The sequence below is a fragment of the Loxodonta africana genome, chromosome 14, assembly GCF_030014295.1.
Source record: "Loxodonta africana isolate mLoxAfr1 chromosome 14, mLoxAfr1.hap2, whole genome shotgun sequence".
Classification (NCBI taxonomy): domain Eukaryota; kingdom Metazoa; phylum Chordata; class Mammalia; order Proboscidea; family Elephantidae; genus Loxodonta; species Loxodonta africana.
In genome coordinates this window covers 23,177,890-23,191,323 of record NC_087355.1, presented here as the reverse complement: position 1 = coordinate 23,191,323, position 13,434 = coordinate 23,177,890, and the positions used below count along the sequence as shown (strand labels likewise).

The window sequence follows — 13,434 nt, the reverse complement described above, 5'->3', positions numbered from 1 at the left end:
GTCACGACACGTTGCTTTGGGGAGCCCTTTTTATACTAACAATTCACCATGAAGCTAGCCCGTTGCACCCAGGACAGAATGTCTGTTAGGCAATAGACTTGTCATCTAATTTTCAGGCTCAATCTTAGTTAGATGCCTGTATCTAAATGCATCAGGTGAAAAAGTTCATCCAAGCTTTCGGCATTTGCTGAATAACTTCACAAAGACAAGCAAATGCAGAATCCAAAACAATTTTTTCAATTTTAATATAGTATTTATTTCTTTAAGCACATACACGTACCTGGTATATTGTTAAAATATGTGTATCAAAACAGTTTGATATCACTTAAATTACCTTATGCACAATCTGAGCATAAAACTTTTAAAAAGCGTGCGTGATTAGCACTTTGTAAACATCCCATGCAATTTATAATACTGCATGAGCTAGCCTGAGAAACGTAAAGACAAGAACATAAAGAAAATTTTTGCTTTGAATTTTGATATTACTCATAATGCGATTACTTGACATATAATACTAAACTTTTCACACCTGCAGAATTAAGGTGTGAACGTGCTAGCTTTTTTACGGAATAGCAAATTCATGTTATTCTAGACTTTCATATTGTCTTCCACTGCATACGTAGTTCATTCCATCTGTAGTGTAGAAAAGTATCACTTTTTTAAAAACAAGGTTGCCCAACAATGTTTTTCTGCCCCTAAACTAAAAACTGCACTAAAATCGAACAGTTTGCTTACCTTACGGATATTATGCAGGCCCTCTGTTGGTTCTCCAAAGTAAAAATTTCCATTATATTAATGAATACCTTATGTTGCTTTACTTCATAGTGGCAGCTAACTGACTTTTCAATTCAAACCAATTCTGGTTGGAACTACAAATTCTGACACCAATGTACAAGTTAAATAGTCCCATTCAAAACTTTGCCAGAGACAAATGTAACTCTAAGATGTAAACTGAAATGTGAATGTTTAAAAAAAAATCTCTATTTGAGGAACGCATTTGGTTGATGCCTTAACTTAGATGACACCAGATAAGACAACTGCCGCTGAATATCCCAAACTGCACTCTGGGTTTTATACTAATTAGAGCTAAAATAAAATGATAACCAAAATAATTGAATTCAGCAAAGATCTACTGAGTATTTACTAAGCCTTGTGTTACCTACAAAGGATCCAAAATTGAATGAATGAAATCCATTTAGAGTCTGAGAGTACTTTTACTCATGTGCAAATATCCTGGGGTTCCTTGGAAGGCTGGAGCAACCAAGTATCTGCACGTGGAGCTGCACTGGGATCACTTGGCTGCCCTTGGCACAGCTTTGGCATAGGCTCCAGGCAGCTATTTAAAGTAGCATGTAACACTTGTGGTTGCATCAGGAGTGACTCAAGGAGAGACAAGTTAGAGTGTTAAATCCAGGGTGGCAATGACCTCTAGCGTCCTGAAACAAAATCCTGGGAGACTAATGGTAATACTTCTTCCTGCTATTCTTGGACCACTAAAGCACTTTCCATGGATTTTCATCCTGATCAGGCTATAACAAAAGTTTATATTTTGAATGAGCTGTTTTATTTGAATGACAAAGTTGCATCTACCCTTGATTACCAAATATGGGTTGAAGTTCACAGCATTTTGGGGCAGTTGGGTTCATTATAACATAACAGGCTCTAACAGAGAGGTAAGGTCCCTGGGTAGCACAAAAGGTTTGCTCTCAGCAACTAACTGAAAGGTTGGCAGTTCGTAACTACCCAGCAGCACCATATAGGAAAGGCCTGGTAATCCACTTCTATAAAGATTACAGCCAAGAAAAAGCTACAGAGCTTAGTTAGTTCTACTCTGTACCACATGGGTTCCCCGTGAGTCAAAATCAGCTAGATGGCAACCGGTTTGCTTTTGGTTTAATAGAGAGGTGGCACTGTGTATGTGTAATATGCGTCACACACAGGCACAAAAGAGGAGACCTGGTTATGGTACCATTCTATCAGGGCTACTGTTACCTGGTTTGCCCACCCTAGACACAAAAACTTGACTTCAAGCACTAGTTGGACCTACCTACTTGAGGTGCCTGTTCTTAGTGATATCCAAAGAAGTTCTTCTACTTAAAGCTTTATGAAAACACTAAAGGGGATGATTTAAGAAAAAACAAAAATCCATTCATACTATCCATTAAATAACGAGTTAACTTAAACATAAATACATACTAAAAAAAAAAAAAAAAAATCATTGCCATTGAGTCCATTCTGCTCTCATAGTAACCCTACAGGACAGAGTAGAACTGCCCCATAGGGTTTCCAAAGAGAGGCTGGCAGATTTGAACCAAAAGCCTTTTTTGGTTAGCAGCTGAGCTCAACCACTGTGCTACTAGGGCTCCATAAATATGTACACAGCCAAAAATAATAATACATAGATGCAAAGCCTGGTATAATTCTTTTAGGGCCTCCTGGAAAAGATTTAGAGAAATGAAAGAAAATGCCTTCCTCTTCTACTCTTCTACTTCCTGTCCCTGTGCCTGCTAGTCACTAAACTCCGTCCCCAGCTGGTCCAAGTGTAGCTGCTCCATGGTTATGTCTGTGTGTCAAGGCTGACTTAGTGATTGCAGAAAAATCTCAGTCTCCTAAATTCCTTCAAAGCTCTGGTTGTAAACCATAAAGTCAAGATCAGGAGATTGGGGAAAGAATAAAAAGCCTCCAGGGGCCAGGGACAAATGTTGCTGATAGATACACGAAGTACAGCTTGTCTTCACGGCCCACTCACTGCAGAGATAGGAAGGACTTTCTTTACTGACCTCCAAGCCTTTTTGTGGGCAAGAAAAATTTGCATGTTGGCTGCTATCTGAAAAAGTTCCTATCCTCTCTCAGAATATCTAGACAGGACACTTTTAATGAGGAATATGTCCTGAGAACTTTATAAGTCTCTACTATAGCATACAGTTTCCCCTATAAAATACAATAACATTTAATGAAGAGCTAGTGTACGTGACAAGAAGAAGAAGCCAAAAGGGGTTAAGCTGACAGTGTCGGGCGGCCAGCTAGGCTCACTTACTATCCAAGTCTCTAGCTCCCACAGACCAAGCTCACCTTAAACATGATCTGGATTTATGACCCAGCACATTACAAATAATCATTAAATTATTAAGAAAACCAGCAACACTAAATCAATGCCCAACCTCCTACCCCACTCTGAAAAATCGATTATCATCTATGGTCACTTCATGAATTATACTTTAACAGCAAGGTTTTTTTTTCTGTGTTTCATTTTCTGACCAGAAATGAATTTTTATCTCAGTAATTTTTTTGAGAATCAACTTGGTTAATTATCTTGAAAACATCTTTCTTTATTACAGTGGTCAGTTCAAATTAGTATACAGACAGTCTCTATGGTAATAATGAGTCAGTTAACAATGTTCACTAGGGCCAGACAGATACATTTTTTTAATCATGCACACAAAGCTTATTTATTAATTTTAAATTCCATTTGAAATTATAAGATTGTCATTTTTTAATTAAAATTATTTGGAACATTTTTGCAGAAAATTAAGCATTTTCTACTGTTACTGTGGTCATTTGCAATCTATTTTTTTTATCCTATTTTAATTTTTTTTTGTTATTTTACTTGAATTATTAGTGTTTCTAGTGGGCTGCCTCAAACCTTTGGTGGAATAAGATGGAAGTGTAGAGATATTAAAAATAAATGGAGTGTCGAAAACTTTTTATTTTTAGATGATTCAATTTATTCAATATTTAATAGTGAACACAATATTCAATTTAAGTACTATGCAATATTCAAGAAAAATGGGCTAATTCGATATTCTATAATAAACAATCTTATATTAGCAGGCTCTACAGGAAAAGGTTAATCCTATATATTTCAAAAAGTTCTGTAAAATATAAAAGCAGCTAAGAAAAGACAAAATATCAGTGACATATTCAATATACCATCTTCTCATGTTCAGTCTTCAGTGCAACTAACTACTTATACCTACACCTAATTGGTATTTGACAGAAATAAGGGTGATAATTGATAGTAATATGGATAGCCCAGATACTGCTCGTAATGCTGGGAAAAAAAGTTAAGTAGTAATAATATAAATAAATATTGATGAGGCAGTGATTAACCATCTCCATGAGGAGGCAAAGCAATTAAATGACTGTACTTTCATACAATTATTAGACCAACTTTCAGAGCAAACTTCCACTAGAGAACATAAATGCTTAAAAATAAATACTATGGGGAAGCTATCTGAGGTCGAGGCATATGCATCCTGAGAATTTTCCTTATAAGCTCTCAGTATTCCGAAGGAATTTGTTTCTCTTCTTTTTTTAAAATGAGAGATAAAGCTCAGATGAGAATACTTGGTGAAAAATATCATGCAAACCCTTCTAGAGTCTTCCAAAGTAGATAATGCTAAATATTGTGACCATTCCTTCATAATCCTTATGCCTACCTAAAATAGTAGATCATTCACTTCATAATGCTTCTCACTTGAAATAAAGAAAACAAATCTGTTAATAACCAAAGAAGTGTGCATGAATTTTCAAAACCAGAATATTTAAACACTGCCAATGTGCTCTGTTTTGTGATAACCTAAGTAATGTAGAAAGAAATCTCTTACTTTTTTACTTTCAAAATAATAATTACTTAGAGTTTTAAAAATCAAGTTTGAAGGCAATCTGAAAATCTATTAATATTAATGGAAATCAATGACTTTTCTAAAAACATGGGAAAACTGCTTGAAAATTAAGACTGGCCCTCTTTAGATGCAACCAAGAAGCAAAGAGGAAATGAAACATGCATGATTCTTGGGTAACTTTTTTTTCAAGAATATTCCCACATAAGTTATTAAAGAATGTATTGTCCAAACTGAAACATGTTTAAGAATAAAAAGAGATACCCTTAATAATAAGGCAGGACCAAAAGCATAAACCAGGGCTATCTCAGGAAAACCATGACCTATGGCACCCTAGGTAAAAGAATTCAAGATGCCAAATTTTCATCAACTTCCTCCTCTTTTCTGGCCCCTTTCTCCCTGATCAAATAAGACCAAGTGAGCAGAGACTGGACTGTTTTCGGAGTAGCCTTTCAGGGAAAATACAGAAGCAAGGATCCAGAAATACAGCCATTAGAATCAAAGAATGGAATATTTGAGAAACTTTAATTAAAGGACAATGTTGTTTTCTATTGTATCTGTTTTATTTTATTATTCCTAATTTCTTCTAGGCTTTCAACCTGTAGTCTACACAGATAAGATATTTAAGAAAGAAAAAGCAACATACATCCAAGCAAAGCTCCCCAGACTGGCCAAGCTCTTTTAAACTCTGTCTTCCTGTTAACGCCTCTAGACTCTGGTGCTATGTTATTGGCAGAGCACAAACAACTTAATATTAACAGTCAGGATATAAGAAGAAAAGAAAGGAAAACAGTAAACAGTCCACATAGAAACACCGTGATCAGCAGACTAATTAGACCACTTCCAATCTCAGATTGGCCCCTCGATGTAGGGAGAGTTCTGCACATGTACTTACACTGTATCTTTTGGGCCCATTTATGGCTTTAAAGGTTATTATTATTGCTTATCACTAGGAAAGTCATCAAAAAGCTAAGCTGAGTTTTATAAAGTCTGAGCTGTTCATTTGCCTGTATCTATACGTGTGTGTGTGATACGTGTAAGTGGAATCGACTCGAAGGCACTGGGACTGGGGTGGGTTATATATGTAAGCACTACACAGGAAAGTTCCGCTCTTGAACTAAAAGGAAATTGTTTATGCTTCTGGTCCAATACATTTTTTTAATTTCGAGAATTAGAAAAACCAATCCAGAGTCTATAAACAGATGAGACTGATATACATTCTTTCCCCCTTTTTATTTATTTTTTTCTTTTGATTGTTTCCTTTTTACTATTTCCATGGCTTAAAAGACCCACACCTATATCAGTTGGAAGATGGAGTATGGTTCTCAAGGAGTTATCAACAGGGTAACCAAACAGGTGCCATCCTCTGGGGAACTCATGACTTTGCCCCTGACTCTCCAGGGCACTGCAGTAACAGGGACAGATTCTGCCTTTGCCACCACTGGCTCCTACCTTGATCCAAGGACTACTAAGTTTTCTCTAACCCTTCCCACGCTTGCTTTAGGTACTGTGTTGCACCATGCCAATGATGATGGCCAGGGGGATGTGTGAATGTAATGAGTTGGAGGCAGGAAACACTGCCAGCTCCTCCCCCTAGCCCATGCATTTTCAGTGGGAGCAATAGCACCCCACAACTGGTTCTTGTGGGGAGGTAGTGAAAAAAAACTTAGACATTACAATAGTTTGTGGCCCGTCTAAGCTCAACCCTGACAAAAAAATCATATTCCTTAATATTTAATTTCTCCCATTAGGGTGAATTTAATTTAATTTTTCTCCTTAGGGAACCATTAATGGAAAAAAAAAAAAAAAAAGGCTGAAAAATACTTCTATTCAATTATCTCCTCTTTCCGTAAGCTGAAACGAAGCCATTTCCTGAGGAAACAAAGACGAGAGAGAGACAGAAACAGATAAGATGCGAGAGAGAGGGAATGTAAGCCGATGGGGGGGAGCCCTTAGGTAAATAAGTGGTAATCAAAAACAACAACAACAAAAAAAGCCGAACCAGTTGCCATCAAGTCAACGCCAACTAAGGACAACCCCATGTGTGTCAGAGTAGAACTGTGCTCTATAGGGTTTTCAGTGGCTGATTTTTCAGAAGTAGATCTTCAGGCCTTTCTTCCCAGGTGCCTCAGGGTAGATTCAAACCAACCGGCTTTCGGTTATAGCCAAGCACCTAACCATCTGCACCATCCAGGGACTCTAAATAAGTGGTGAATGAGATAAATGGGAAAACTGAGGAACAGGAAGCAGATAATAAAAGAGTGTTCCCCACAATACCCTACCTCAACAAAGCTGATTGCAGGCTCTCATTGAACTGGTTCAGGTGAACAGAAATGCCTTTCTGCAGATTTTGCCTTATATTCTTCTTCTCAAACAACAGCTGCTTACAATCTAGCTTCCTGACCTGATACCTGAGATCAGCTTGTTGGCCTGCACTGTCTTGTAGACCGTGTCTCCTTATGTGTCCAGGTCTAGGCTTGCCTCAGAGGGTTCAGCCATTCCTCTCTTGGTTTGTCTGAAGACTGATCTTGACCTTCAGATAGCCAGAGTGAGGATGCTGCACTGGGCTGATGACTCTAGTTTCTTTCAGACCTCCCTCAGGTAGCCTGTTACTTCCTGATTGTTGTTTCATCCCCAGTGTTGATAATACCGCATGATATGGAACCCATTTCCCTTCAATACTTTCAAACACCTCTTAGACTGAAGTGGCTGTATGCAATATTTAAAGGGGTAGCTACTGCAGTTCCTTTGGGAAGGGGCCAAAGAAAAGAGAGACAAATGTTTCCAGTCCAGAGACAGAGGAGAGTACCCTGGCCTGGAAGAGGTTCAGGACCAAGTCTAATTCCAATTCACTGCCCAGGAAACTGGCAGCCAGTTAAGCCCGCCTCCCCGTCTTGCAGGTTCCTATGAAAAGCATACCAGAGCCAGCAATTCCGTGTCATGGTAGCTCAGAGATTTGTCCCAGCCATCCCCTGGGCCTATTTGGCTGGGACACACATTCACAAACAGCTTCGAATTTCAACTTTGTACATTATCTCTACATGAAGTATATATATACAGTCACCGAGATATAAGGAGGGGATTGAAAGAAGACAAAGTCCATCATACAGAGACATCCCATTACCATATCACACCGCACCCCAGAGAACTGTGAAATTACAATTTTTATCAATCCTGTCATCATTCTGTGAAAAGTATAATTATATTTCCTGGTCTTCTGTATATGTATAAAAATGTTAACTTTTTAAATACAAACATTTCAAATATAATCACAAATTTTAACCCTGCTTTGGCATTTTTTCTGTTATTAATATACCAAGAATATCAATAAATGGAAATGGCTCCTTATGTGACACCAAGGAGCATTTTCTGTAAGAGCCACATAGCTACCATTGTTCGGGTCATACCCAGAGACAGGGTATGACAGGTCAGGGAGTCCTGCGATAATTTTGTATATCACAGTGGAAGTACAGGACATAGACTGACCAGTTATCCAATTGATTAAAAAAAAAAAAAAAATTGATTAGTGAGTATTTATTCCATTTCGATGAATAGAGGTATGTCTTTTAATCTATTGTGAAACATCTGATAAAAAGGGTCAGGCTTTTCCTTCTATACTAGGGATTTGGCAAATCATCTCATTATAACTTTTATAATGTCTTTATTACAGAAATATCATAAATTATAAAATAGGAGAAAATCAAAAGGGAAAGAAGCAATATAATCCCACCATCTAGAGGCAGTCATTACTAACATTTTGATGTGCAAGTTTCCAGACATACTTTCTCTGTGTATCTACATTAATGATAAATATTCGCATGTATTTATCACAAAATAGACTCATATTCTACACATTGCTTAGTTAACTCCTTCCTTCAGTTAATATTACAAAGAGAATATCTTAGCATGTCAAATTTACATTTTCATTGCAATGATCTCCTAGAATTCACTTATATGGACTTTGCAAAATGTCTTTACCCAATTCCCTATTGTTAGATATTTAGATTGTTTCCATTATTTCCTTCTTTTTTTTTTTTTTGGTATTATAACCCCTATTTCAAAGAACAGTATTGAAGACACAGCTTTTTGGAGCCCTGGTGGCGTGGTTAAGAGCTCGCTTCCTAACCAAAAGGTTGGTAGTTCAATTCCATCAGCTGCTCCTTGGAAGCCTTATGGGGGCAATTCTACTCTATCCTAGAGGGTTGCTATGAGTCGGAATCGACTCAACAGCAATGTGGTTGGTTTTGATTTTTTCTGATACAATTTGCCTATATTCTTGCTGATTATTAGTTTAAATTAGAGCCTTGAACTCCAGACCCCAAAACATGAAATCCCTATTGAAGCAGAAGAATATTTTTAAAATTCTGGAGAAAAGGGGCTGTCTTTCTAAGTGTATAATGTCTATAGCATATTTACAACCATAGAGGTTCAACAGAATCACCAAGGTGAATAAACAAAAATTGAAAAGGTGGGGTAAACACTCATTTCCAAAGGTATCTAACCTCCTAAACAAGTTAGGAAAACAGATTACAAGTAAAGCATTCCTTCGCAGGAGCTTCCCATCATCCCATCCTGATGTACTCATAAAATACTTAGTGAGGGAGGGCTAGCGTATCATCATACCGCAATTTTCATAAAACTACTTGTTGCTAAGTTGTGAAAATACTATTCACACATCACCAGTATTAGCACTCTCTCACCAAGAATCATTCCAGAAAAACAACAAGTTATACACCTTGAGAAGACTGCAGAAAAAGGCAGTGTTTATAGAAGATCATACAGAGCTATTTTTAAAAGGCTCTACACCTCACACAAATGAACAATATTTCCACTGAACTGCCATATAATCCGATGCAAGTAATTTCCATAATATTTTGCCATTCAGAGAGGAAAATACAAACATTAAAAAAAAAAAAAACACAAATCCTGTATGAAAACTGAGTAAAGAATGAACTTAGGTTAGCAAAGATTCTCTTAGTTTGATTAATAATTTGGAAACAAGTTTATTATTTATAATTACATAAAACTTCTCCAAACCAGTGACCTTAGCTGCTAGGTATAGTTTGTAGGCAAATATCTATCACATATATAATTTGAAGCAAGTTTTAAAAATCTGTGTGCATAGGGGCACAGAACGGTGTATCGTAATGGGCCACTACACTCACTACCTTCTTAGAGAACAAGCAATGGCTGCTGCTTCTAGAATTTAGAGATTGAGTGATCTCCCCTCATTGGGAAATAGGGGTATTGATCCTATTCCATTCTTATTAGAAATTCTTCAGAATAACTATATAATAATTTTTTTTGTCTGTAACAGTATTAACTTCAGAAATGTGTTTTCAATATTGTCATGAATAAATAAACCACCTTGAGCTTTCAAATTTTCTTTGACTAAGCTGCTTACTTTACACAGTCGGCTAACTCCCTCTAGAACTTTTGGTAAAACGATTTAGTCTTCAGTTGCCTAAAGGCTTGGAAGAGTTAATTTAAGACTCAAAATACTCACTTAAATCCAGAGTCTATCCCACTTACTTTCAAAATCCACTCCCTATTTTTAGTAGTAGCTCAAATATATAAATAAACACTTGACATTGGAAACAGCAGTAGCCTTCCTCAACCAAAACCCACAAATACAGCGCATTACTTTCTATATTATAGGTGCAACAAAAAGTAAACAAACTATTCATAACCACATGCAAAAAAACCCTAGTTGAAATCTTCCATTTGCCACAAAATATGCATTTCCTTGTTAGGTACAACAGAAATACGTTTTATTTCATGTAGTTCTATGTTCTAGAAAGGAAGTAAAATGCCTTCAGAAACAAACTAGACCTAAAACTAGATCCATCAAACAGTGCTAGAGGCTGTTTTATGTCCATCTACATTTAGCGGATTCTTTAAATGATTTATGTGTTGTAGATTGTCATGTAGAATCTTAATTTCAATAAAAAGGCACATATGGCCTATTAATTTCTGTACCCATTACTGTTTAGAAGAAACAGGATAATTGAAAAAAAGTGTAAGTAATCAAAAGAATCCATGTGATGACACACTGTACCCCTCTTCTCCATTTCATATTCCACTTTCATCTAATATGCACAAAACATCGATTCTAGGCTCCTACAGCTAAAGATGACTCTTTTGAGTTTTACTTATAATTCAGACTGCAATACAGAACTAAACATACAGGATGAAAATCTGCGCTAACACTCAAGGCTCTAAATAAAATTAGATAAACTGAATCATGCATTTTAATTAAATTAGTCTAATGAATTAAATTAGTGACAAATTTTCACTCTGAGGTTTATATAAATATGCAGGTACAATGGAATCATACGAGGCTACCTTCAAGAAAACAATATATGAACGTTGATATATGGTAATATCTCAACTGTGAAAAGATCAGCCGTCAGATACATCATTGCCAGAATAGTTCTTACAAGGGGAGGAAAACAGATGCATTCTAGATATTGAGTCATTCCTTTCACAGCTTAATAAGACAGCCCTTCCTCATGGTGAGCTTCATAGGGCCATGCCGCCTCTCTTTGCCTGAACCTCCACAGAATCAGGACAGAAGGCACCTCCTCTACTGCCAGTGACAGTGCCTTCCCATTATTCAAGATGGAACCCATGCCCCAGCCCTCTGCAAGACTCCATTCCCCTTGGGACTGAATTAGTGTGCTTTCTCCTCAACTTCAAGTCGTCCACACCACACACTACCAAAGAAACCAGAACTCTCTTTGATATTCTGCTGTCCAGCCTCATTCCTATAGCTGAAGATATTTATGAAGGAGTAATTCGACTCGACAGCATTGGGTAGTGGTAATGCCATTGTATGACATTACCCAGGAAAAACAACAATACTTGACTAAATAAGATTTTGGAAAGGACTTTGGCTGCGTAGCCACATTTTGTTCTTTTACAGAAACACCTTAAATGAGGGAAATTAAACTCTCTGGAATGTAGGTAACATCTTTCCAGACTGTACACAGGAAAGCAATGCCATGTTTTTCTTACCTTTGCAGCCACTGACGAGTTTGGTTTCTCCAGCAAGTCCCATAGTTTCTTCCGTTTTTCAGGGCAGCAGGTATTGTCAAACTCTTCCCCCTCTCGCTCCCTCATAGTCTCGGCCTCTCGCCTCAGTTCTTCGTTCATTTGCTCTTTCTTCTGATGATATCTGGCTTGGCAGCAGGACTCTAAATAGATCTCATCAATCCCCCAGTAATCAAGCTCTTGTCCAAAAGAGAGCGCACACATTTCTTCCATCATGTGGAGTTTCCCTGTCCGGTAGAAATTTAAAATGGAAGTGAAAGCTCCTGGATGCCGGTCAAAGAAATACTCATTTTCGTTCAGGTTGTAGTCATCGCACACTTCCAGGAGGCTCTCGTGGGTGTTGCAATCCCGGAGCTTCCCTAAGCGTGTCCTGGGCAGCCTGTCCAACGTTCTCCACAGAACTTCGTGGTTGAGGCCCCCCACATTGATTTTCACTCTCCTTGAGCACGATTTGCTTCTAATAATGTCCACAGGTTCTGGTGGAAGAGAGAGTGTTGACCTTGAAGTCTTTCTGTTTAAGCCAGGGGGGGCCTTTTCTGCCATTTTGAACCAGACAAAATTGTAGAGCCAGGGTCTTTACAAGAATGAGGTGTGGAAGGTCAACGGAAGCAGTAGTCCTTTGAGACAGGCATTTTCACAGACAGCTGGAAGAAAGCAACAACAACCACTTGGTTACTTGCATTTTTCTTAAAGAGCATTTCTTATTGTATGTGATAGCTCTGTTATTTATGTACAACCAGGAGGTATAATACTAATTATGGCACATTTATTGAGGTATGAATCTTTGTCTTAGGATATAAGAATGGGGGAAGAAACAACACAATATACTATACCAAAGAGCCTTTGTATTTAATTTTATACTACCTGACAAAGGATCCTGGGTGGCGCAACGATTTGCACTCCTAAAGGTTGGTGGTTGGAATGCATTCAGAAGCTCCACAGAAGAAAGGCCTGGCCTTTCCCTAAAGATTACGGGCAATAAAACCCTATGGAGCAATCTAACTCTGTAACACATCAGTTGGAATCGAATTGATGGCAACAGTATAGGTTGACAACTTCCAAATTTCTCACCACACACCTCCTTCTCAAGCTGCAAACTAAAATATCCATGTGCTGATCAACTGTTCCTAGATAAACCAGTCACCTTAAACTAAACTGACCACATTCCTAACCTGCCAACCAGTTCCTATTACACACACACACACACGCACATGCACACACACACACTTTAACCCAAGCTAAAACTCTGAGAAATCCCGATCCATTCCTCTATATCCCATAAGTACCAGGTCTCCTCAATTTTATCTTCTTGATGTTGCTTAAACCCTCTACAGCCCCTCAGCCTCCGATATGACTCTGGTTCAATGCCTGGGCTCTCCTGCTTACATTTCTACAAGAACCTCTGAAACTAGATCCGAAGCTCTGGTCTTGTTCACGTAAAATCCATTCTCCACTCAGCGACGAAAATGATCTGCTAATGTGTAATGTAATGCTAATTTTACTCGCATGCTTTAGGCCCTACAAAGGCTCATCATTACTGGTAGTATAAGACCCAGGTCACCTTTCTAGATATGGCTACCTCTTTGCCCTCAACTTTCATCTCTCCCTCATCACTATATTCCAACAACTCCTGGGCCTTCTTCATGCTGTGTCCTGAAAGGACCTCCATTTCACCTCATTTCCTTTTGTCTAACTGCTGCTTGCTCTTCAAGACTCAGTTCAGCCATCGCCTCCTCCAGAAAACTCTGCACGATATCTG

At 38.0% G+C, this 13,434-nt stretch overlaps 1 protein-coding gene across 1 annotated transcript in view; it reads right to left on the bottom strand.

The window, feature by feature from the left end:
- Positions 1 to 12,411, bottom strand: part of KCNB2 (potassium voltage-gated channel subfamily B member 2) — a 425,329-nt gene extending 412,918 nt beyond the window's left edge. Inside the window, exon 1 of the mRNA XM_003408345.3 lies at positions 11,640 to 12,411. Coding sequence (XP_003408393.1) covers positions 11,640 to 12,218 — 579 coding nt within the window. The 5' untranslated portion in view covers positions 12,219 to 12,411. The remainder of the gene's footprint in view (positions 1 to 11,639) is intronic.
- Positions 12,412 to 13,434: the final 1,023 nt, after the last annotated feature.